The 27,067-nt window shown below is 40.5% G+C and overlaps 1 protein-coding gene across 2 annotated transcripts in view; it reads left to right on the top strand.

Annotated features, from left to right (window-relative positions):
- The window catches only part of MIB1 (MIB E3 ubiquitin protein ligase 1), a 70,375-nt gene extending 49,873 nt beyond the window's left edge, over nucleotides 1–20,502 (top strand). The window contains exons 17-22 of one of the 2 annotated variants that reach the window (XR_010025664.1): nucleotides 1,347–1,539; nucleotides 3,492–3,570; nucleotides 4,316–4,429; nucleotides 7,741–7,841; nucleotides 9,206–9,269; nucleotides 17,094–17,183. Coding sequence is in view for 1 of the 2 variants with exons in the window: in XM_063130628.1 (XP_062986698.1) it covers nucleotides 1,347–1,539; nucleotides 3,492–3,570; nucleotides 4,316–4,429; nucleotides 7,741–7,841; nucleotides 17,094–17,234 (628 nt within the window). In the remaining variant the exon portion in view is untranslated. Of the gene's footprint in view, nucleotides 1–1,346; nucleotides 1,540–3,491; nucleotides 3,571–4,315; nucleotides 4,430–7,740; nucleotides 7,842–9,205; nucleotides 9,270–17,093 lie in introns of both variants that reach the window. The other variant, XM_063130628.1, reaches the window with a different exon arrangement.
- Nucleotides 20,503–27,067: the final 6,565 nt, after the last annotated feature.

Raw genomic sequence — 27,067 nt, forward strand, 5'->3', positions numbered from 1 at the left:
CTGGTCCCCTTTCCCTCTGACTTGTCATCTGTCAGATTAGGGTATATGCAGTTCCGTCTTGTCAATTACATTGTATGTTTCCTAGCACACTTTGTTCCCTTTGATAGCTGAAAGGTACAAGGCAATAGACAAGGCAAGGCTACATATAGTTTGACAGCCGTAATTATGCACCTCCACAATTACAAAAAACAATCCAAAAACTATAGTAAAATTACAAAGACATTTGCACACTTGCCAGATACAAAACATAAAATAAAATGAATTTTTGCTCCCGTTTTGTGCAAATGTCGAGGCGCAAAAAAGCGTTGCTGAACAAGTGACAAGCTCTCCAAAGTGCCACTTGGGTGCTGGTGAAGGGGCTGTCACTGCAGCATAGGCGAGATCACATGACAACAATGGCAGGGGCTTCTGCTGGTCTTGCCAAGCAGCTGGCTTGCCGATGCCCTCAACCAGCCAGTGCCAGGTTTGGACAACACGCCAACCCATCATGGGCACAACAACCTCTAAAACAAGCCATGGGTTGTTGGTGTTTGTTCCCCATGCACAAGCCTCCCTGTGGGAATTGGTCTGGGTTCGCACAACACTACAACCCACTGTAGCTTGTCACCCACGATCGGTTGTCATATCATGCAAACCCAGTCATTGTTTAAATTATACAGGAAAAGCTTCACTAACCATTTATTTTACCATTTCTATTCATTTTATTTTATTACATACTGTATTTTTTGCAATGATCCTGCTTTTGAATACACAGTCCGCAGAGGCTGTTTTGTACATGCTGTGCACAGCATTTTTTCATGCTATGCACAGCATTGTGGTCAAAATTTGAGAACAATTAATATATTCTCCATTTCTGGATTCATACAGGAAGTTAAGAATTTGTGAATATGAGCCAGGATCAAAACCCAGCTCTTCTGGGTTTACCCTGATGTTTACTACGTGTCTGTGTTGCTCCATATTTTTTTTTAATATCCCAGTCTGTTTTAATACATTCATCCAGCTTAAAGGAGGTTTTCCCATTCCATTTGTCTCATTTTAAGCTATACTCAATCTCTGTAATGGTTTTATATAGTGCAGTCCTATGCATGTCTAGTCAGAAGTAAGTCTCACTGAGTTTGGTGGGACTTGCAGGTAAGCAGATAGGATTGCAGCATTAGCTACCTTTTCCCAAAATGTGTTTGTTAGTTAGGCAGGGAGGATCATACTATTATTTCCGTGAATCTAAAGTGCACATGAGGAAATAAAAAATGTAAGCACAGAATGAAGTTTTATATAACACAGTATGGTTAAGGATATCATGCTGAATAATTATATAATAATATGTCTGAATGAATGTTTGTGTTTAGTGGTCAGGTTGGTTCCCGAAGTCCTTCTATGATCAGCAATGATTCAGAAACCTTAGAAGAATGTATGGTATGTTCTGATATGAAGAGAGATACTTTATTTGGCCCATGTGGGCATATTGCTACCTGTTCCCTCTGTTCACCAAGAGTCAAGAAATGCCTCATCTGCAAAGAGCAAGTTCAGTCGAGAACAAAGGTGTGTGCTTACATTTGCTGCTCATTTCAGTATGGAATATCTTTAAGTGCTCTGTTTAAATTTGAGTTCAAACACAAACACTGAAACTACAGTGATTCCCAGTGTTCTAATTTAGCCTGTTGTCTGTATTCTCAGAAGGATTGAGCCATCCTTACAATAATGTTTTTCTCCATAATTTTGATCTTAGAACTTATTCTGTCTAGCCTAGTATGTAACGGTCTGACCTAGTGACACCTATCAGTTGCAATAGGAACCTAGGTGGAAATGAGAAAAGGAGTAATTCACAGTCAGTGAGTAGCACATGAGATTACTTTTCTAGCATGCCCTTTAATCTGTGTGAACATGGGATACACATAAATATTGCCAAGTTATACGAGATGCTAGGCATACTTCCTGAGATCAGCAAAGTATTTATATTACAGAGGGGGCAGATCTTCAAGCAGAGAGTAGACAGCCATGTTGGAATGCTCTAGATTTCCTGCATTAATAGAGTTGGTCTAGAAGGCATCCAAGAATCCCTCCAACTGTTCGTTTGCTTTAGAAGGAAGAAATTAAGTCAATATCTTTCGTTTCTGTTGTGTCTGGAGCAGATGCAGACAACCATTTTTGTCTAACTTGTCATAGCATAAGAGTCCTGCTAGATCAGACCAGTGGTCCAACTAGTCTGGCATCTCATCTCCCACAGTAGCCAATCAAAGCTTGCAAGCAGGACGCAAAGAATAGTCATTTCCTCTTCTTGCTCCCAGCAGCTAATATACTGCCACTGAAATTAGAGGTTGCATATCATTGTCATGATTAGCAGCCATTTGATAGATGAAACCCCTTTTAAAGTCAACAGATTAATTACATTCTGTATGAAGCAGTACTTTCTTTTGTCCTGAATCTTCTGCAAGTCAGTTACACTGGATGACCCTGAGTTCCAGGAGAAAAAGAAGAAAAGCCTTTCTATCCGGTTCCTCAATCCCATTGGTACTTATGTAAAACTCTGCCCCCAGGTTGCCTTTTTTGTTAATTAAAACACCCCAATTTTGTAGCCTTCCATGCTGATCATTTTTGTTGCCCTTTTCTGCACCTTTTCCAGCTTTTGAGATGCAATGATCATAACTGTACACAGTATTGCAATATGACTTCAATGTAGATCTATATACAGGCATTACAGTAATGACAGTTTTATTTTCAGTAAGTTTCCTAATGATTTCTAGCATTGAACTCAACATTTTCACAGCTGCTGCATACTGGGTTGACATCTTCATTGAGCTATCTAACACAACCGCAAGATTTCTTTCCTGGTCAGTTAGTGCCTGTTCACCCCTCATCAGTGTACATGTGGTTAGAAATTTTTGCACCATTGTGTGTCACTTTGTGCTACCTTATTTTGAACCACATTTGCTGCTTTATTGTCTGGTCATCCAGTTTGGAAAGATCCTTTTGGAGCTCTTTTGTAATTGCTATCCCATATAATTAGGTGTCATCTGCAGACTTACCCACCGTAGAGCTTAACTCTAACTCCAGATCATTTCTGACCAAGAAAAGCACCATTTTCTATTTAGATTTAACCTCCTTAAACTAAAAACTCCTTTAACTGTCAATTTATTCCTGCTCTTTAATAAGTTACTAGTCGATAAGAGGATCATGTTGTTTTATCCCATGACTGATGAGTTTAGAAGATTTTTGAAAGTGCAAGTATATAGTGTTTACCAGACCATCCCTGTCTGCATGCTTGTTGACACTTCCAAAGAGCTCTAAAAGGTTATATTGAGGCAGAGCTTACTTTTGCAGAAGCTGTGTTGATTCTCCTTCAGCAAGACCTGCCCTCCTATATGCTTGATCATTTTACCTTAAACAATGCATTCTATCAGTTTACCCAGGGCAGACATTAAGCTAGTTGCCCTGTAATTGAGGAAATAAATATTACTATACGAAAAGTTAAACAGCTCAATTTTTCTTTGCAGATTGAGGAATGTGTGGTATGCTCAGACAAAAAAGCAGCCGTACTCTTCCAACCTTGTGGACACATGTGTGCTTGTGAAAGTAAGTGCTTTTGGTGGGAAACAATTGTTTTGTAACGTTAATTAATTCACTTATTGAAACTGGTGAAACTGAAAAAAGGTGATGAATGTGATAGTGTTTAAAATATAAAAGCCATTTTCTGAGTTCATCACACTTTTGTGTTTTTGGCAGGTGGGCAGCTTTGCGTTCATCTCCATGATTGCGAACTGTTTATTTTCTCCTTTATAAATTAGATTATCTCCATTGTATACCAGGGGAAAGTAAATAGTGTACAGACTCCAGTTGGCAAGGGTGTGGGTGGGGAGTTATATGTGTTCTCTTCTGTCCCCTTTCCCTTGCCAGAGCATAGGACAAGCTTACTCCTAGATGTGTCTGAGTGCATCCCTTTGCTTATGCTATGGGGAAAAATAAATAATAATAAAAATGATAATATTTTTTACCCGCCTCCCCCTCCGGATCAAGGCAGGGAACAACATAGAATACAAAATATTATAAAATCATAAAACTGATTAAAACATAAAACCAATACATTGTTAAAATAACAGCCAGACTTCTTAAAATTCAACTGGGTAGGCCTGCTGGAAGAGATCAGTCTTTTGCAAATTTTGCAACCATCCTGAGAGTTAAAAACACCTGTCCCTCACACTGAAGGGCCAGACACTGATGGATATGATATGTGTCTGGGACTTTCTGCAATCTTTCCTTGTTAATTACCAAGTTCGTTTAAAGCACAATGTCATTCTCAGTAACAAACTTTTTTCCCCAGATTGTGCCAGCCTGATGAAAAAATGTGTGCAGTGTCGGGCAGTGGTAGAGAAAAGAGTGCCTTTCATTATGTGTTGTGGTGGGAAAGGTACAGAAGATACCACAGACGATATTAGTAAGTTATTTCTTTTTCTCCAGATATCTTTTGCTCTATCAGTAAACTCATGTCTTCTCCCTTTCTTCTTCCCCAACTACCTTTTCCTACACTTAAAACTCATTAAATTTGTAATCATCTGAAATAAATAAGCTATAATTTTAAATTTCATATACCAAACATAATAATGTTATGAGCAAATCAAAATACAATACATTTTAGATTCCTATTTTATGTTAGACCAAGTAAAACTTAAGGAAGTAGCCCCTGAAACACCTGAATCATCTTAGAGATTAGAAGAAGCAGGAAGAACTGGAGGCAGAGGAAACCTGGTGTACAGCATCTGATTCTGTTTGTGAGGAAGTGGTTGTGGTGGTATTTAGGGACATCTGGTCTGAGAGAAAAGCTACTGAGAACTTATTTGCTGGGGAAGATGCTCTTACCTATTAGAGCATATGGTAACGAAGCATATTTAATTTAAAAACCTATAAGTAATTCAACCTATTATTTGAAGAGTGACATTTTGTTTGCTTTTGTGAACAGATTCCATTAATAAGTATGTTAATTTTTGTTTATTTTGAAAGGTTGCCATTAGTGCTTATAGCATAGGAACTAGCCTACTGTGTTTCTTTTAGGTACAGACAATTTATTTTGGTGACAGCAGTTAAAAAGTTTTATAGCTGAGACATTATTCTCAATGGTGAGGTCTAATTGGGAACTTTATTTAAAAACTATGGCATTAAGTTGCACAGACTGAAGCCTTAAAGTTGTTTTTTAATTAAGAAACATAGGTGGGATATTTCATTACCCATTATCAATTTTTCAGAAAAAAGCCAAGAAAGGCTTTTTCAGAAAAACAACAACAGGAAACATTTCTCCCCATTTTTTTTCCAGTTCTTTCCTGTGCCTTCAGCAGACAGTGGTGGTAGGAGGGAAGTCCTGTTTCCAAGAGATCAATTTCTACCTGTCCTAGGCATGCAAACAGCAGCATATTGCACCTTTGAACTGATGGCAGATGCTGCTGTTATGTCCTAGAAAATGCTGTATTTTTGTATTACAGGTCAAGGAATTTGTATATATCACAGGCTTCATAACAAGGCTTCATTAGAAGTTATGATATTAGGAACAATGGGTGACTTAATCCCTAAATAAAATAACCCCACATTTACATAGGATAGTCACAACCCATATAAGCATTGTATTCCTTGTACTGTATCCATACCTCTTTGGAATTCTGTTCTTCATGTTCACACAAGAAGCCCTCTGGGTCAGACTGAGAGCCTGTTTAGCCCAGCAACTTGTTTCTTACAGTGCCTCTAGGAAGTGCATGAAGCAGCAAAGTATCCTCAAAGTTGTCCTCAGTATCTGCTATTCAGGACTTGGAGCCCCAAAACCTTCAGCCCCTTCTTATAAGGAAGATGCTCCACAGGTTGCCTTTTTAGGTACCCTTTCCAAAGCTGTGATATTCTTTTAAAGATGGGAGAATCAGAACTATACACAGTATTCCAAATGTGGCTGCACTACAGATTTATCTAAAGATATTTCTTAAAAATCCCTTTGGTTAGCCTTTTCACCAATGCTATCCACCATGACCCCAAGATCTCTTTCCAGCCAGCACAGACTCCCATCAGTGAATACGTGGTGGGGAATTTTTTGCTCTCAACTGACCTACTTCTGCTTTCCCCCCGACTGAATTTAATTTGTAATTTCGCCAATGTGGGCAGAGCTTTTTGCAGCTCTTTATGGCAGATTTAACAATTTTTAAAGCAGCCACCAGAGTTGTATCTGGAGCCATTTTATGGAGCATTTTATTACTATGGACTTGTTTCATCTGCATTGGTTACCATTAGGTTTCCAGGCACAATTTAAGGCGCTGATCATTAGCCATAAAATCCTAAACAGTTTGGGACCACGGTGCTTGAAGGACTGTCTTCTCCAACATGGACCAGCCTGCACATTGCATTTGTCATTGGAGGCCTTGGTCTTCATCCTGTTGCTATCAATTTCACTAGAGTGCAGGACAGAGCCTTTTCTGTAATGGTTGTGAAACTTCCTCCCCTGGGAGGCTCAATTGCCCCTCCCCTGAACAGATTGACTATTCAGACACTTTTGGTCCATTGTCCCATCAGTAAGTATTTTCTCTTATTGTTTGTGTCTGGTTGCCCTATTCTGTGAAGCTTTGTTTCTGTTGTTCTCTTTTTACTTTATTTCACCTTTAATTATTGGAAATATATTATAGATTGTCTTAGTCTATAATATAGACTATAATATAGGTATAATATAATATAGACACCTTCAGTGTTGAGTCTAAAAGGTGGCTTTTTAAAAGAATAAATTATTTATTTATTTATTTATTTTATTTATTACATTTCTATACCGCCCAATAGCCGGAGCTCTCTGGGCGGTTCACAAAAATTAAAACCATTCATAGTATAAAACAACAGTATAAAACCATAATATAAAATACAATATAAAAGCTCAACCAGATAAAAACAGCAGCAATGCAAATTTACAAATTTAAAACACCATGTTAAAGTGTATTTATAGATTGTTAAAATGTTGGGAGAATAAAAAGGTCTTCACCTGGCGTCTAAAAGCATATAATGTAGGTGCCAAATAATAAAAAGTGTCATCTGCAACTTGGGAATATGGGTCACCATGATTCCAAATAATTTAAAAATAAGTTAAACATCATTTCTGTCAATACAGATCCTTGGGGGAACCCCATTGTTTCCTTTTCTCCATTAAGAAAACAGTTTGTTCCAATAATCTATATACATTCACAAATTGGAGCTGAATTCTGAAGGCACCGATTGAGATTCAGAAGATTAACACGTGTGATGGATATTTGTTGTTCCATAGCGGGAACTTCCATATACTGTGCATTCAGTCTTCTGCATCAGGATTAATATAATTGCTAGTGTAATTTGTTGTGTTTTCTTTAGGAGTGATCTTATCTCTGTTTCATTCTTTTCAGAACAGGGCCTGTATAAAGTGAAAGATATTAATGCCCTGTATTTAATAACTGTGTGCGACAACTTCAAATTTGTCTTAAAACTATCTCACAGTGTTCAAATATTTATAGTTCAGAGTTCCCAAGCAATTTCCAGCCGCTGAAGCTGATATAGAGAAACAGTTGGCAAGATTTGTATTCATGACTTGTTCCTTGGAGTGTATTTATAAAGCCAGTCATATTTAACAAGATTTTGTTTTTAAAAAACTACTGTAATTCAGACATGGTATTGTGTTTAACAAGTAGCCTTGGATTATTATTTTCTTTTCATTTTTGCAAGTGTTGTATGTCACCATTTCTCCCTCTCTGCATTGTGTAGCCAGTGGAAACATTCCTGTTCTGCAGAAAGACAAGGACAATACCAATGTCAATGCTGATGTACAGAAATTGCAGCAGCAATTGCAGGACATAAAGGAACAGGTAAAACAAATAGACTCTGTGATAAATATCAAAGGAAAATATAAGCTGTAGTATTTGAAGCCATTAATATGAAAGTTTTCAGAATAAGTGCTAGATATATATATATATATATATATATATGAAAAAATGCAGATAGCAGAGATATAGTTCACTGCCATTCATAGTCATCAGCTGCGTAATAATCTTTTTAAGCATATGTTTCAGTAAATGTATTACTGAAACCTATCCTTAAAGTACACAAAATAAATGTGAGTAAAGTGTGGAGAAAGCGTTAGGACATAATCTTCCCTCCATTTTCATATAAAATGTGCGCAGCCATAAACTGAATCTCAGAATAAGAGAGCACAGGCACATATCTTGTAAAGGAAACTCATGCCTGCCTAAGTAAGGACAGGAATGCCAGACTAAAGCCAAATGATTCTGAAGCATTCCATTTCTTTTCTTAAAATGTGTGATGTGTTTAATATGGGGCGAAGAAATTTTGTGAATAGTGAATTATTAATGGGTAAAACCAATGTATTCTCCCTGAGGCAGAAGAACAGTCAGTTCTTAAAGAGATTTTAGCCCTTGACCTGGTAGCCAAAATTAGTAATCAACTTCTTGAGAATTGGGACTTCTCCCAGCTTACCCTGACTTCTATATGAAAACAGTCTCTTCCATTCCCTCCCCTCCCCCAAGAACAAACAAATCAATACAAAAAAGGAAAGGAAAACAGTCCTTTTGGGGCTTCAATTGAAGCTATAATGGACAGCAGTGAATCTAGTCCATTCCGTTTGAACAAGGACAGCAAGGAAGTGTAGGAGGCCTGCTGCTCCTGTGGCAACTGCTGCAAAGGCATTTCCCCACCACACAGCTTATTTATTCATCTCACAGCATAACTCCTTTTTCCCTACCCCAACGCACCCCTTTATAACACTATAGCAAATCTAAACTGCATATGGTAGGTTGGATCCTACATAGGGTGAACCTCTTGGCTTCACAGTTTTCCAAATCTAGTTTCTGTATGAATGGAGCAGTTGTGGAAGGCAAATAGCTTCACTCTTGATGTAGTTGTCTGTATCAAAGATGTCTGCCCCCCCACCCACCCCAGTGCTAACAACTATAGCCAACTTAGATATAGCACAGAAGATTCATGAACAGAATCAAATTGTGTGTCTCCCCCCCCCCCCCGCCCCACTGTTAATAGCACTTATTGGGACTAGGGAATTGGATGTCATGATAATGCCCTGTTTTGATTCGTCACAAGTAGGCATGAGTCAGACAGGGTTCCTGCTTGTGGCTTGATAAGAGCAGGCTTCAATCAGGGTCTCATTGACTTGAACATTGAGCATCCATCCTCACTGCTACTTCCTCTGTCCCCAAAGGCATAAAAACGTAACTGTGGCAGTGGACAGTTTAGCTCTCTGTGGACACCCTGTGGCCTTGATGGTAAGTGACAGGTAGCAAAGCTCTCTAGTGATGGTCAGCTTCTTGCTGGAACTTCTAGTCAAAGCCCCTGCCTAACAGGAAGGGATGCTCCACCAAGGAGCTGAGTACCTTCCCTGCTGCCTCTAAAAAATTGTTGGGCCCTTTGGGGGAACGTGGGAATGTGGAGATTGCAGCAGGTGCTTTAAGCACACATGAAGCATATGCAAAAGATAACACCCTTTTTCAAGGTGAGCACAGGGATGGTTATGCATCCTAATTGGGACCCGATTCATATCAGGACTTTGTTGTTCTTTTGTTTGATAATGTGATCATTTCCATTTCTCTTGTCAGTGCTCTAGCCAGCAAATCAGAAAATTTGTTGCTGGACCCATCTTCCTAATGTTATATCTTGAAATGTAGAGCCAGGTTAAACACGTTAGCCTATTCTTTCATATTGGGAAAGAAAGAGATAAGATAAGCCTATTCAGGTTGCTCAGCAGGGTGCCAACTTATCAGACATGCTAGAGGGCACTGTTGAGCGATAACAGAATATTGGGGTTTGCCCCACAGGGCAAACATACAAATATTATTTGGATACCTGTGTGTGTTGTACTGTGGGGCAAAAAGCAGGTGGGGGAGAGTTCTGTTGGAATAATGGGGATTCACCCTCCTTTTCCCAGCACTGGTCCAGTTTGCTTCATTGACTTCCCAACAACTGTCATTAACATCTTGAAAAATATAGGCGCTTCTGTTTGTGGGGCTCCCATATCAAACTGGTTTGACCCTGAGTCAAAGACAAACTGCACCTGTATCCGTAGCACCATAGCTGGGACAGCTGACAGAGAAAAACTGATCCTGGTTATGCTATATGTGGTGTCAGAGCTGGAAGCCATTCCCACAGTAACACCAATCCTCCTGACTTGAGGAATGTCCCACAGACAACCTAGGAGGAAAGGGCAAGTAAGTGACAAAGAACCAAGTGCTCAAAAGAGGAAGGTGGGGTAGCCATTGAGTGCCATTTTTCTTGGTAGAAAGGCTTGGTACAAATCAAATAAAGAAAGAAGATGGAGCATTTATTTCCAGCTTCCCTAGATAGAGTCTTGCACTGGCCTTGTTTCCCTCTTTCTCCAGGTTGGTGTGAGGAAGGCATCCCACAATGGGTTAACTCCCCCTATCGCCCAGGAAAAGCAGGGACTCACATGACTGAGTTTTAAGCCCTCTATTGGTCTGAAGCTCCTCCTAGCCAGTTCGTCCCTGCTTTTCGCCCAGGACAGAGCTACTTCTCATCTCCTCCTATCTCAAGCCTATACTTATCTCTATTTCTAACACTTTTTAAACTTCTTACCTCTTTGACTTTCTTTCTCTTACCAAAAACAAACAAACAAAAAACGCTTTTCTGCTTCCTTTTCTCTGCTGCTTGCCTATCATTCTCTATGACCCCTCCGGCAAAGAAAACCATTTCGAAGCCTCAAAAGAAAAAGAAAACAACGACTCATGTGAGAGTCGTTAGGAAGCCATCAGCAGACAAAAGGATGACCTGCCAGAAAGGTCAAGGAGATAACCAGTTTGCCGGCTTCGGCTGCCTACTGAGTCTCCCAGCCGCGGAGGATCAAAGAGATCACCAGCCCGGAGGCCAAGGCCCCTCGCTGAGTCTCTTACACACCAGGAACGGTGCGATCCCGGCCTCAAAAGATGCGGCCGAGACTGAGGGAGTCGGGGGCTCAGCACGCCACCCTCTCCACTCAGAACAAGAGGAGGAAGCAACGGAGCAGCTGGATGCTCCAACAGCATCAAGGGTGAGATCAAATCCATTCTTTCTCCCCCACGTGGATGTTTCCCGCCAAACAAAGCGGGCGGCCATTTTGAGTTGCAGTTTCGATTCCAACTTGCAAAGGGAAGCCCCTCCTCCTTCCACCTCCTCCATTGCTCAGCCACAGAATAATGAGATAGCCCCAACGCCTATCCTAAGCATGGCTCAAATAGATAAATCTGTTTTAGCACAGATCACTAAGGCAGTACTGGATAATCTGTCTGACCATTTGTTAGACAAGCAAACCTTGAGATCAAGCCGTTCTGCAAAACGCACCAGAGGCTTGCACACTTCTGAGTCTTCCTCCTCTCCTCCTCCACAATTAGAAAACAAAAATAAAAACAATGATAAAACAAAAAACAAAAATAAGGCTTTCAGGTCAAAACAGCCCAATTCTTCCCATAGTCTGCACTCATCAGCAGGCTCTGGGGACGACTCTCCAGACCCACACTCCATAGCCAAAGGTCGCTCTAACAAATCCAAGACCCCCTTGGCTGAGCCCCACCATGACAGTGATTCCTCCATAATGTCACTGCAGGAGTTCTTTTCAGAAGGAGAGGAGGGTGGATGGTCAGACATAGAAATTACAGACCATATCTCGGCTGATCGATTCTTTAACAAAGAGGATTTTTTACCTTTATTGTCCAAAGCAATTGTCTCTCTAGCTAGTGAGCCAGTACAACCCGACAAACAGCAATCTTTATCTAGAGGGGCAGCGATGTTTCCAGAACCCAAGCCAACCACCAGAGAGGTACCTTTTCCCAATTCCTTTAATAAATTAATGAAGGAGGAGTGGAAATCTCCCCTCCAGGGGAAAAAGGGAGTCAGTACAGCGCAGAGGTTTTATACTCTTCCTCACAATGTGATGGAAGAATTAAAAATTCCATTAGTAGATGCCCCTGTGGCGGCCTTGCTCTCAGGTGCTGTATTGCCAAAAGACGGTGACTTTCCCCTAAAAGACCACGGGGAAAGAAGATCAGATACAGCTTTAAAAAAGGCGCATGAAGCTTCAGCATTAGCTTTAAGGGCCTCAGCAGTATCATCTTTTTTCGCTAGAGCTTCCATCTTATGGGTGGAAGACATAATAAATAATAAGGAATTAGATCAGCCTACTTTATACAGAGGACTGCTCAAACTCTCTAAATCTTTTGCCTTCCTGGCTGATGCTACACAAGATGCGCTTCAGTTTTCAGCCCGCTCCATAGCAGCTGCTAATGTGGCCAGACGTTCCATTTGGCTTAAGCACTGGAATGTTGATCTTCCCTCAAGGGGAAATCTTGCGACTGTACCTTTCACAGGTGCACACCTTTTTGGAGAAGAGGCCTTAAAAGATGTCCTCATAGAGACTAAGGATAAGAAAAAAGTTATGCCTTCATCCTTCCGGCGAGAAGATAAAAAACTCATCCGGTCTTATACATCCTTTCGCCCATTCCGGACCACTAACCAATCTTCCTTTCGATCCAAAAGCTACAGGTTTCCTAAACCAGCATGGTCCAGATCCCGCTTTCAGTCCAGAAGCGCCAACTCCTCTAGCGCTTCTGCCAAACCCCCTTCTACTTTCCAGGCCTCAAGGTCTGGACGACAGCAGTTCTGACGCCAGGGAACCCTTCATCGGGGGGAGACTTCAACATTTCCTCCCAGCATGGGAACAATCCACAGACGATCGCTGGGTCCTGGACACCATCTCCCATGGTTATCTCATAGAGTTTTGGAAACAACCTCCCCCTCGGTTCACCCCATCCCCCACATCACAATCCGCCACCAAGAATCACATCCTATCTACCGCCATACAGCGTCTACTTCAAATAGGAGCGATAGAACCAGTACCATCCATAGAAAAATACGAAGGTATTTATTCCATCTTATTTCTAGTAGCCAAAAAGGGCAAAGGCTGGAGACCAATTCTGGACCTCAAGCATCTGAACAGGTTTGTCAAATATCGAAAATTCCGTATGGAGACATTGCAAACCATCAAAGAAGCCCTTCACAAAGCAGAATATTTGACTTCCATAGACCTCACAGAGGCATATCTGCATATTCCCATCTCACTACCTCACAGAAAATTCCTACGCTTCACGTACCAGAACTATCATTACCAGTACAAAGCACTTCCATTTGGCCTATCCTCGGCACCCCGCATCTTCACCAAGATCATGGTGACAGTAATAGCTCATCTCCGGCTAAAGGGCATGCATATTTATCCATATTTGGACGACCTTCTTATCCGTTCTGTTTCCAGTCAGAAAGCCTCGCAGGATCTACAGACAACTGTCGAGTGCCTAGAAAGACACGGCTTTGTCATAAACAGAAAAAGAGCCATCTCACACCCACTCAGGTCCTCCCTCATCTAGGAGCGCTCATCGACACCTCCAAGGGTTTAATATTCCTCTCCCCAGAGAGAATAGTCAAGCTTCAGGACCGCTCAAGGGCAATTCATCGGCAAAGAATAACCAACTTAATGGATGCTGCGCATCTTCTGGGTTTAATGATCTCATGCCTCGGCATTCTCCCATGGGCCAGGCTGCATTCTCGCCCCCTTCAGTGGTTCCTATTGCCCTTCCAAGCTCAAATAGCAAGGAGGGATCGCCTCCCAATACTTCTCCCTCTGCACGTCAGAGACTCCCTCATGTGGTGGCAAGACCTCCAAAATCTGCAGGTGGGCAGCCCCTTCCAGGAGCCTCAGAGGATCTTACTGACAACAGATGCCAGCCTCGAAGGGTGGGGAGCCCACTGCAACTCTCTCCTGGCCCAAGGAAAATGGAATGCAGAGGAAAAATGCCACAGCATCAACTGGCTGGAGCTCAGGGCAGTACACCTGGGTCTAAAAGCATTCTCACGCCATCTGCAACATTCTCATGTCCTAGTCAGAATGGACAACACAACAACACGAGCCCACATAACACGTCAAGGGGGTTCCAAATCCCTCTCCTTACACCTGGAGGCCCAGAGCATGCTATTATGGGCCGAACAGAACTTAGCCTCCATATCAGCCCAACACATCAAAGGGACCCTGAACCATACAGCAGACTATCTGAGTCGGCAACAAATAGACCCAGGGGAATGGAGCCTACATCCAGCAGTCTTCCAGAGAATCATACACCTTTTCGGCCCACTAACGCTGGACCTGTTTGCATCCAGGCAAAACCACAAGCTGCCAAGATTTCTCTCCAGATTCCAGTCTTACGGAGCCGAAGGGATAGATGCACTATATATCAACTGGCCGAAAGAGAGGCTCTACGCATTCCCTCCAATCCCCCTCTTAGCCAGAGTTCTACAAAAAATCAGAAAGGAACAAGCCACTGTAGTCCTAGTAGCCCCCTTCTGGCCCCGACGCCCCTGGTTCTCCGAGATTCTAGCCCTAGCAGTGCAAGGTCCATGGTTCCTGCCCCAGATCTCAGATCTCTTGTCTCAGGGACCAGTACTGCACCCAGACCCAAATTGGCTCAAACTAGCCGCCTGGCTGCTGAGAGGTCCATCTACTTAACTCTGGGTTATTCTGAGGAGGTCATATCCACCCTGCTGGCATCCCGCAAGGACTCCACCACCAGAATTTACGAAACAACCTGGAAGTCCTTCTGCAGGTGGAGTGAAAGGGAGAAACTTATTCCACGGGCAACAGGTGTCAAGGAACTCCTAGCCTTTCTCCAACAAGGCCTTCAGATGGGTTTAAAACCGGGTACCCTGCGCAGGCAAACGTCAGCCCTGTCATCAGTCCTTTCCAGGCCTGGTAGGCAGCCACTAAGTTCACACCCTCACATCAAAAGATTCCTCCGTGGAGCCGCACTCAAGAGTCCTCCCATTGTCCATAGGTTTCCTTCCTGGAGCCTACATGTTGTACTTTCTGCATTGACTAAACCTCCCTTTGAACCAATTGCCTCTATCCCACTACGCATTTTGTCACAAAAAGTTCTTTTCCTTGTGGCCATAACATCTGCTCGCAGAATCTCAGAGTTATCTGCCATTTCAATCAGAAAAGGCCTCATCACCTTCCATAAGGATTCTGTCGTCCTTCGAACAGACCCGACCTTTATCCCTAAGGTCAACACGCTATTCCATAGGTCACAGGAGCTTATTCTGCCATCTTTCTGTCCTAACCCTTCTCATCCACAGGAGAAGGCCTGGCACAAGCTGGATGTCCGCAGAGCCATTAAAGTTTACTTAAAAAGGACAGAGTCCTTTCGAAAATCTGATTCACTGTTTGTTTCCTTTCACCCTGTGGCTATGGGCAAGAAGGTTACCAGATCTACCCTAGCTAGGTGGTTAAAAGCATGTATTTTTTCGGCCTATGAGGCCTCATGCCTCCCCAAGCCATTAGGAGTCACAGCTCACTCCACTAGAGCAGCAGCCACATCAGCCGCCTTAAGTACTAATGCCCCTCTGGCAGAAATCTGCAAGGCGGCCACCTGGACAAGTCCTAATTCCTTCATAAGACATTGCAAAATAGACACATATGCCTCAGCGGATGCCTCCTTTGGCAGGAGAGTCCTCCAGCAGGTTGTAGGACTACAATAGACTCGGCTTAAGATTTTCCCACCCAGATAAGGGGTTTTTAGCTTTTGCATATCCCATTGTGGGATGCCTTCCTCACACCAACCTGGAGAATGGAACATTGGTACTTACCGAGAAGGTTCCTTCTGGGTTGGTGTGCGGAAGGCATCCCAACCACACCCTGAAACACCACCGAGTCTATCAGGCCACTTGTCTCTGCATTTAGCCGGCCAGACCTTTTCCTAAGGATCCTCAAAGTTTGTACTCTCAGATTGATTTCTAAGTACTTACTAATAAGTTATCTGTTCCTCTGTGGTTCTTCCTTACCTATGATACAAAGAGATGCTTCCTTTCTCAATTTCCGAGCTTTAGCCATGGACGGAACTGGCTAGGAGGAGCTTCAGACCAATAGAGGGCTTAAAACTCAGTCATGTGAGTCCCTGCTTTTCCTGGGCGATAGGGGGAGTTAACCCATTGTGGGATGCCTTCCGCACACCAACCCAGAAGGAACCTTCTCGGTAAGTACCAATGTTCCATTCTATCCCCTCTTCCACACCTGCACACACACACCATGCACACACGCCATAAGACATAAAGCAAAGAGATCAGATCCACAGAAATCTTCTGCCACTCTTTCTCACAAGCTTCTGAAAGACCGCTACTTCTTCCTCAGGGAAGAAAAAGGAACTTATAGAGGAAAAGCCGTACAGGCTGGACCCCAGCTTTTATCTAAACTTCTTTCCAGAGCAGCATTTGACCATCTAGCGCAATAGTGAATTGCCTGATTTGCTCTAGCTGTCGAAAGACAAATCAGATAAATTGTTCAAACCACCTTCCTTTATGCCCTGTAGGCTGTTCCAACCATTCCTGGCCTTTGATGTCCCCTTGCAAAACAAAACAAAACACATGGGTATTAGACAGATTCTATTAAAATAATGGCCTCCTTTCTTAATTTAAGCCCATGCTGGTTGCATTTTGTAAACTCAGTAAGGGGCATAATACATAGAAACATATGGATATTTGCCCTTCAAAAGTACTATTCCTGCTAAATAACTTGTTTTTAGTCATCGTGAGAAATGCCAAAATATTTTGTGTGTGCATCCAGCATTTCAGAATTGTTTAGCTGAACTTCTGGTTTTGTGTGACAATGGAGCATGAAATACATCTCCATACAAAATAACTGGCTTTTTCAAAGCTCTGTTTTTAGCAGTGAGGAAGAACAGAGCATTTAGGAAAGGAAGTAAAATTATACTTGCGGAATCCTGTATTTACTAGACAGCTAGTGTAGTTTAATGGCTAAGTGAGCTATGAAGCAGGAAGTCTGTTTTTTCAAGTTTTAGCCATGAACTGCTAGACGGCTTTAGGTAAATGCTATAGTAATTCTAAGCCAAATTAGTTTAGCTGTTGCCTTCAGAGGTTATTTGCCATTTGTTTCTCCAGTCTCACTTTCCTGAGAGCATTTACAAAGTAGCATGCTAAATGAGGTATTATATTTTATTATTGGTTTCCTTTATACAGTTCTTCAATTCCTTATTTATCTCTTACAGACCATGTGTCCTGTGTGTCTGGACCGTCTGAAGAACATGATTTTTCTCTGTGGTCATGGAACATGTCAACTGTGTGGGGATCGAATGAGTGAATGCCCTATCTGCCGAAAGGCTATTGAACGAAGGATCCTTTTGTATTAAAATATAAAGTGTCTTATGGTAACTTGTCACGTTATGACTAGGTTTTGCTCATTGAATCTCCATAAACTTTAGTGACAGCTAAAGGTTGTTATGAAAACATTTCTAATGCTGCGGAGTCTGTTGCATTGTAAGTGCTAATGACAACAACACAAACCAGTATTTAAGTGGTCTCCTATCATTAAAAAAGCTAAACCAAGGTTAGGTTAATTAACAGTGCAGTTTGTTTATATCTTTTGCCTTTCCTCTTTCTCCCCAAACCCTTTATGTTAAAGGGACAATCTTGATTTTCTGTCTTGGTATTTTTATTTTATATGTATGAACTCTACTTTCAGCAACATTGATTTTTATACTGTCAGTTGCTTTCATGTATAAATATTTTTAATTCTCTAACTGTATTTGTTTTAAGATTTTTTCATAGTGCTGTCAGTAGTAAAATGCAGCCTGCAAACTAAGCCTTGTAGCTAGGTACAGGAATTTTTAAAAGTTGACACAATAAATGAATAGTGTTTCAGTATTACATATTGCCTCTAAAATCTGAAAGCCTATAATTTTGTATGGTCTGTTTTTTGCTCCAAGCTAGTTTGAAGGAGTACAAACGATAAAACAAACCCAATCATTTATCAAAAGGGCTTCTTGGTAAACTCTACACAACATAGTGAGGGTTCCTTCTAGAAGCAGCCATCTATCAAGCCTCCTTCAAACTTGGGAAGACTCCAAATGTGAGGCTAACACAGTTCAAGTTGCTGCTAGGAATAAGAAAAAACCCAAATCCACACAAGCAAACATCATGTTTGCCTGAGTTTTGTTTGTTTGGATGGGGTGGGAATCTCAACCATAATCCTTTCAGCTGAGAAACCAATTTTTAGAATGGTGACAGAGTAGATATAATTATTGGAATACTTTGTAAAAGAAAAACATTTTATCTATAGGTTTGGATCGAGACTTAGTCATGCTTCGAGTAGACTCATTGAAATCAATGGGCCTTAGGTTAGTCATTACTAACTTTTACATCCCATTGATATCATGGGTATACTCTAAACAGGACTAACTCTGGAGCCAATCCAAAGAGTAGAATTCAACATCTTAAAGGCTCAATGTTATATATTTATATATAAAATGTTCCTACCAGTCCCAGTGTGTCCTAGCCAGCATAGCTGGCTGGAGGAATGCTGAGAGTTGTAGGACTTTTTCTGTAACATGCATAGGATTGTGCCTTTAGTCTAATAAACTAGACTGAAGCACCACTTTGCAAAAAGGGAATATATAGCAAGGGTCATATCCAATGTTAGACTTACTTAAAATAGACCCATTGAAATGAATGCTACTTAAGTTAGTTGTGACTAATTTACATTCTATTCATTTCATTACCTCTACTGAAATTAGAAAGATACAGGAATAATAGCTCCTGTAATAATATCCCTGTTTGTTGCATATTTATGTGTGAACTGCATTTTCTGTCAATATCTCTGAAATATTAAAATTTCACTGGGAATATTCAGTTAACAATAAGGAAGAGAGTTCTTGATAGGTTCGTGAGATTTCTTCAATTTGGGAAGTTGCTTGGGGAAGATAAGGCTTTTAGGAAAAATATATATGCCACTGAAGGATGCGGGAAAGCAACTTGCTCTTAATATTCTATGGTAGGCTGTAGATACTCCCCCAAAATTAAACTACATACTAGAGATGATGCATGATTGCAGAAAATTAGCTTTATAATTGACAGATGTACCAGTCTTTGTATTTATCTCCATTTTCTTGTAAGCATGTGAAGAAACACATTAGATAAATGAATTGCCTTTCCTCTATCTAGTAATTTTATTTCTCTTAAATTCTTAACCAAGGATATCTATCGCTTGCAAAAAGATTCTATATTTGGTGGGTGTAATCTGTGCCATATAAATTTTGGTTGAGATTTTGTTTTTGCAGATATTTGCAAATTGCTTTGAACAATGTTGATCATGTATTAGGAACACTATTTACAGACAGAAACAGGTGCAGGAAGAAATAGTATTTTCACATAATGACATAATACCCCCTTCTTTGGCAATGTTCTCTTCTATTGCCAATCTAGAACGGTTTAAGATTTTATTTTGTGGCATGGTCAGATATCTATATCAGTAGTTATAGTGAAATGACTAAGGTTACAGCCCTATGTATACTTGGGAATAAATCCCATTGAACTTGATGTGACTTAGTTCTGAATGAACATATATAGAATTGGAGTATGATTCCCAAGCAAACCTATCTTTAAGTTACATTGAAATTAATGAGTCTTTTAAAAAATGATACACATAGTAAATGTGTATTGGAATGAAGTGTGTTAAATGAATATGAGCTGCCTGACTTTCTAGTCAACATGCTCAAATTTATAAAATGATTAAACACTTGTCAAATATTTGACATTTATATTCTGGCTTCTGAATTGGCTAGTTGCAATTTGAAAAGCAAACTAACTGGTTCCAACTTAATAAACTGTTCCTACAGGCAATCTCCTGCAAAAAAACCCCCCTCTGCATGCATATGCATAGAAAAGTTTCCCTAGGATGGGTAACAGTAAATGATTTTCAAAGATAACGTATGAGCCAGATTTATCCAGGAATAATCAAACTGATTTTGAACACTATGTTTGTGTAAAGAACTAAGCCAATCAAGGCATCTTTCATAAAAACGTAAAGGAAGTACTGAATGTTGCATGTCATAGGAAAAGGGCAAACATTGATGACAAAGGACTGTCTGGTCAATGTAACTTGGAGTTCTATTACTTCAACATAGTTGGAAAAACTGAATGATAAAGTTATTAAAATGTCTTCTCAGTCCCCTCCACCAGTTCTGCAAACATTTTTAGCATGACTAGTCTTGTAAGCAGGTGACCAAGGCAGTAGTCCTGTACACACTTACATGGGAATACTTCTCTTTGAACCCAATGGAGCTTACTTCTGAATAGATAGGATTGCACTGTAAGTTATTCAGTGTTTTAAAGGATGGACGTGAGATGTTGCATTTATCTCAAATCTAGTAGGACAAAGTAGCACTCTTGTTTATATTAGTTACTAGGAAGTCTAAGATTTTTATTCCTTTGATTCTCTTTTATGCCATTCTCTTCACCATGTAGAGTTTTTGTAATTTCCCATAGCCAGTAGAAAACAGTACATTTGTTTTAAATTTTCTTAATTTATTTTATAAGTACTTTGTTAAACCTTTATAGTACATGAAGTCAGATGTTGAAACTTGAATTTATACTTTTATTAAAGTGTAAATATAAACCTGAGGTGGATGGCTGTGTCAAACTATATTATAGTATCTTTTATATACATCTTAGAAACTGTAGTTGCAGTCTCATCCAGAGCACCACACATGAATCTCACCTTACCTGAGCAGGACAACTAGGTGAAGTGTTCGAGGTGGAGTAGTGACTGACAACTGTTGGTTAGCTGGCTAATCCAGCCGTGTGCTCTATTTGATCTGTCCATGCACCATCCCAGCTCCAGTGTTTTGTATTGTGCCTGTGCCTATATAGCAGCTGTACAAATAAGAATTACAAAAGAGGGAAGCAGTTGTACAAGACCACAGGAAATTGGTCAGAGTAGCTGGCACTACTTCGCAGCCAATGGGTAAAAAGAGAACCTGTGCCTTGCCGCAGTTGGAAACTACAAATTTCTTTCTATTGATGTACAGTAGAAAAGTGCAGTTGCAGGAAACCTCTCTCCCATTGAAATCCGTGCACCCAGTGTAGAGATTGTGCCACTTACATCAATCTGCTCTTGGTGGTATGGAGAGAGGATGGGCAAATTGCTGAGACATTTATGCTACTGAGCTATTAGTATGTTACTCTGTTCTTCCTCCACCTGGGACAAGGAAGGGCCTGTATGCACCCTGAATTAGCTGATAGATCATTGACATATTTTAATGCCAGTATTACGTGTAGTACTGATATGGAAAAGCGTGTTGTATAGGTGTTCCATGAAGCCAATATCAATGCAAGGAAGATAACATTAAGCATACAGTATTATCAGGGAAAGTTTTTAAAGCATTTGATAATTGACTGATTGATACGGACACAGTCCTAGAACTGGAAAATGGCTATTTCCCTTGCAAAAACTAGAGAAAAATCAAATGTTTGTGCAATTCATTAGAGAAGCATTTTCAATATATGCTTAAAATTAATCATTTACAAAGACCTATTTATATGGCGATCAGGTGTTCACATTAGAAGTGACTGTTGCACACAAATACTTCAAAGGTATTTTTATTTATTTGTATAAGTTAATTTTGTTTAGATTGTAGCCCTCAAAATGTAAGATCCCTTGCCAATACAATATTGTGAGTATGTTGGAATAGTAAGTTCTAGGTTCAAACACAGCAAGAACTGTGTGATTACATTTCTCTATGCAGGCAGGGACACACTCTAGATTGGGATCACGGTGCAGAAGGAAGAGATTAACCCCTCCCCAAAAAGTTGTTTACCCTGGGAAGAAAAACATATCTGCCATGTATGTGCTTTTTCCTGGCGTAAATATAAGCTTGGAAGTGATTTTCATCAGGAAATGATGGGTGGGGAGAATTGATTTCCTCACCCTCTTGTGGCCCTGATACAGATTGCCTGATGCCTCAGCTAGCTTCTTGAATTAAAAATAAAAATGGTCTCAAGTTGAAAATGTAATCATATATGACTTGTTGCATCTAGAATTGATGAATATAGTTGTGTTTGCACACAAAAATATCAATATGATGGTTATATATTGACCTCTTTAATTCTGTAGAAATATTTGCACTAGGCTAATTAGAACATCTCATTTAAGATGAGATGTGAAGAACTAAGCTAGAAAATAATAGACACACCAATTTGTTAATCTATGTAAAAACTAAGGTAGTCCTAACTTTGACACAAGTAGGAATCTAGGAAAACTTTAACAAAGTGTGCCTTGTTAGTATAAACTTAATATGTATTATTGTTGGATTTGATTATCAAATCTTAATAGACTTTCTTGCCTGATAAGATAAGGATAAAATATTTTGTAGAATTGACCAAAGTATGTCCCTATGTATAACAGCATTAGATTGTATTACCTGCATAACCTGCTGACCCTAACCAGCAATTTGTAATGGGTGCAGGGCCTCATGGAAGTCCACAACCTACAAGGTCTTCCCTATTCATTAGAATGGTAGTGATCCACATTCCTCGTGTGTGTCTTTGCCCCGTGCACATTGAATCCATCCACTGAAATGAGGAATACTCAGATGCATGGGAGCTCTGTACACACATTAATCCATTTGCAAATCTCTGGGTGCAGTCCACCAAGAAATGCTACTATATCTCTGTTAGTTTGAGTGTGTCATGTACTTGGGGACCTCTGCACACCTTTTGAAATAAATTCAGGTTGTGCAGTGATGTTGTTTTGTGGAATGTACCCGTTATCAAAGACATTTTGTATTCAGCTGTTGAATATGCTACTGCCCTTTAATATTACAAACTGCCATGCTAAAAGTTTGTCATTTTCAAGTGTATCACTAATGGTGCTTGTTAGGTCCAATTCTTATCCAGGGCTCTATTGTAAGTTTAAATGATATTGTGGCATAACATTCAATTGCTGCATGTCACACTTTGGGTTATACTGGTTTACAATCCAGTTCAGTTAATCAGACCCTTTTGAATTATTACAAGTGCTAATGAAATAATGGTACTTTTTGTTTGGCAGTGTTGCATTAGAGTAAAAAAATGAGGGCTACTTATTTTTGATCAGAGCTACTTTTTTCTATATCAGCTGTGTTGCTAGAGTGGTAAAGTGGCCAATGAATAATATGGCAAAGGTAGCCCTGTGCTGGATACAAGTAAAATGGCAGTAGTGAAAATGCCATGGCCAAGAGCCTCACCTGCTACATTAGCAAAGAGTTTTACCTCAGTATTAAAAGGTGACAAACCTCTCACTACTACTCTCCAGTGCCTGAATTTTATGAATGACTGCATAATTATTTTTAGTTAAGTGCTCAATGCAGAAAATTTCACATGAGTACGGACCATAAAATCATCATCTTACTGTCTATTAGGCCCCTTCATTGCTGTGGTTTTCCTAGCCTTCTCAGAAACCTCTTCTTGCCTCAGTCTGCTGCCTCTCCCTGTGCATAAGCACCCTGCCGCCTGGACTGTGATTTCATGGAGACATTGGCGCTGACTAAACTGTTATCACTGTGTCCAAACTCCACCTCTACAGGGCGGTAGAACTTGAGAAGGAAAAATGACGTGACCTTCATGTACTCCCAAGTCACATGAGGGTATAAATCTTGTAAGCAGTGCTGTACATTCTTGCTGTTTCCTATAAATAAATAAAAGGTTTTAATATGTGTTTTCTTATGTCAAGATTCTGCTAACGTTTTGGTACCAAGAAAACCTGTATGCAAATTTGGCCAGGGCTTTTGAAACGCCATTTATTGATAATCTTCGAGAAATCATGGGAGACTTGCAGCACAAACCTAAGCATTTTACTTGGAAATAAGACCTACTATGTTCATTGGGCCTTATTACCAGTGAAGTGAATAGGGCTCTAGTCTTAATGCCCTGACAAAGCTATTCGACTAAAAGCAGTCAGAAATTATAAATTGTGATGCACACTTCGGGCAGAACCACTACTAAGTTCAATTGCTAATAGCAGTACTGGAGCTGTTGGCCAGGCCCCCATTTTATAGCCTGGGGGTGGACTGCTTCTACACTCTGCCCCCAGGAATCTCCTAGAATGGAGCCTGGGATATGGTAGAGCAAACAGCAAACTATTTAGCATGCTGCTAGGTGTGTGAAGGAGAAGATCTAACTTGGCACACACAAACACAATTACACCCCCCCCCCCCAAAGTAAGCAAGGAGCTGGGGTTTCTGACTATACATGCAAATGATTGTGTCCTTACTTATTGTGGCAAAGTTGTTAGGCTTTCATTTTTCTAAGTCAATACGTTTCCCCTTACAAATTTCAAAGGGTGGATTGAAGGTTGAAAGTGAAAGCAGAATTGGGTGTTCTATAATAGTGTATAATAGTGTATAATAGGGTCACAAATAGATGATGTTGTATGGAACCCTGTAAAATTCTGAGAATGATGCAGGGTATTGCACACTAAAAGCCTCATTTGGTAGCAACCCTGACGTGTTAATTAAATAGGCATTCCTTGATTATATATCTATACCATCCACTAGGGGCCAGTATTGCTGTCTACTGGTAAGAAGAGCATTCTATCATAAAGCAAAATGTTTATTTCTTCGATTGTAAGACACCATCGATTGTAAGACGCACACTAATTTCAGCACCACCAACAGAAAAAAAGCTTTGATTCTAACAATAATAATCACACCTGCGATTCTGAGACACACCCCGTTTTTAGAAATGTTTATATGGGGAAAAAAGTGTGTCTTAGAATAGAAGAAATACGGTAGTTTGCATAAATGTGGGTGAACTAGAGGCCATTTTTCTTTTCTTTTTTCTCCAAGGGTGCTTCCAGATGGGTGGTTCCTAGAACTAATAAATAATTGCTCTTTTGCAGTAAGTTACAAGGGAATTGCAATTGACTTCCCAGACTATTGAAGAAGTGGCACATTTTCTGAATGTTGGGTGAGTGGCAGGGTGGGATTCCAAATGATTCTTAAAATGTATAAACAAGTGGGATTGTCCACTGGTACCCATGAAATGACAAAAAGAAAAGTGTTTTAACATTTGTTTTGGATTGGAAGCTTAATTAGGGGGAAAAACATTGCTAAAATGTTTGTGATTGGAAAGCCTGAGCATTGCTAACTTTGGGCACAAGAGAGCTCATAACTTGAACCTTTTTCTGAGTGCCCTGGATCTCAGATGTGTGAATATTCTTTTTTTTTTTTTTTTTTTTTGTAGAGGGGAGGGATGGGGTTGGGGGTATCTAGCAGGCAATTAAGGTGCTCAAAGTAGCAGTCATGACTGATTTGGAAGTATGGAGAAGAGGAGGAGGAGCAAATAGGCACCTCAGCTTATCCCTTTGGCAGATGGGGCAACAAGGTAGAAAAGCAGTTGTTTGGCAGACACTATTGGGTATGGTGACCATATGAAAAGGAGGACAGGGCTCCTGTACCTTTAACAGTTACATAGAAAAGGGAATGTCAGCAGGTGTCATTTGTATGCAAGTTGCACCTGGTGAAATTTCCTCTTCATCACAACAGTTAAAGGTGCAGGACCTATACTGCAGCTATATTGTGACCAGATTTAAAAGAGGGCAGGGCACCTGCAGCTTTAACTGCTGTGATGAAGAGGAAATTTCACCAGGTTCCCCATATATACAAATGACACCTGCTGAAATTCCCTTTTCAATGCAACTGTTAAAGATACAGGAGCCCTGTCCTCCTTTTCATATGGTCACCCTACTGGGGCTTCTAACTCAAATCAATGCTCTGTTTGCCTCTCTCCCTTCCACTTTGCTCTCATATACACATTTCAGTCTCATCCCAGCCCTACAAAAGGTGTGTGCCATTTCCTGGTACCCTTACCATTATCTGGGCCATATTGTCTTGCTGGAATGTGTCTTCTCTTGTTGTGTCTCCCTGATCATTTCTCAGCCCCACTCCAAATCTTTACTAAAGTCTCCCCCCCTTTATTTTCTGTCCCTTGATAATGGAACCTCCCATTTTCAAAAGCAGTGCACCACCCTATATCAGTTACAGGAAAGCAAACCGTGGGGAAGGGCCACTGTGGCCTTCATGTCCTGTTTGTTGGCTTTTGAAATATGTCTAGTGCCCATCTTTCTTACTCCATTATCGTATAAATTTTGCTTTTCTCTTTACATCTGGTCTGTATGTACATACATACATACATACTTCCCCCATATTTACCTGCCTTACATCACTGCCCAAGTCAAAACCATGTCTCTTTAAGAAGATGGGAGAGTAGTGCTGAGGGTATCCACAGCTGTGGAGATTGTGATACTCTTCTGTCTTCAAAAATATCAGGCTTTCTGCAGGGGGAGAGAAAAAAGCACTTGGAAAACACTGGAAGATTACACATGGATGATATTGGGGACCCACTATAAAATGTGAGTGAATGAGACATGGTAATTTCAAACTAAATGTCTAGTCTGGAAGTAGCCCAGAGTACTATTTGAATATGTACTTCTCAAATAATTTAGTAATCCCAAGAATGTCATGACTAGCTTCACATGTCCAGCAAGACTTTGGACTTCATGTTTCTCCCCCATATCATATGGAAAACTGCTTTTGAAACTTGGGAGAGTTTCAAAAAATAGTTCAAGATGGAATGGGCCCTGCTGTCCCAAAAGCTAGTGAGGAAATGAAAACAAATTGTGGGGCTTGTGTAAAGTATCTCTCTAAATTGTGACCATGTTATCACACATCCTTATGAGCCTGAAAAATGGAAATGAGAATGGAGCTTTCTACTCTTGTATTCATGGCCTGATATTCATAAAAAAGCAGCCCAAAATGTCCCGTGCCTAGATGCTTCTTGCTCTTGAAAAATATTCTGAACATTAGCCAGCTGTAGTATCTATATTGCATGTTCTTCCTGAAGAAATAATTGCTTGTGCTATGAGTGATTGAACATTTTAGCAATCCTGAAGCTGGGGCAGAGATGTTCTAGCAAGAAGAAAAGCTTGCCTTTGCAACAATCCTCTGCTTCTCAAAAAGGGCATAACAATATTCACCAAGGCCTGTCCAGTCACTACAGGCTTTCTAGATGAGTTTTACTTTTTGCATTTTGTGGACAGGTTAAGGATCTTCCAGGTCTTCAAAATGTGCAGCATCACACTTCAAACTGTTTCCTATTTTTCTGGTTCAGCTATTCTTTGTGCTTTGTTTCCTCTAGTATTCTCACTTTC

This window comes from Elgaria multicarinata, chromosome 7 (assembly GCF_023053635.1).
Source record: "Elgaria multicarinata webbii isolate HBS135686 ecotype San Diego chromosome 7, rElgMul1.1.pri, whole genome shotgun sequence".
Classification (NCBI taxonomy): domain Eukaryota; kingdom Metazoa; phylum Chordata; class Lepidosauria; order Squamata; family Anguidae; genus Elgaria; species Elgaria multicarinata.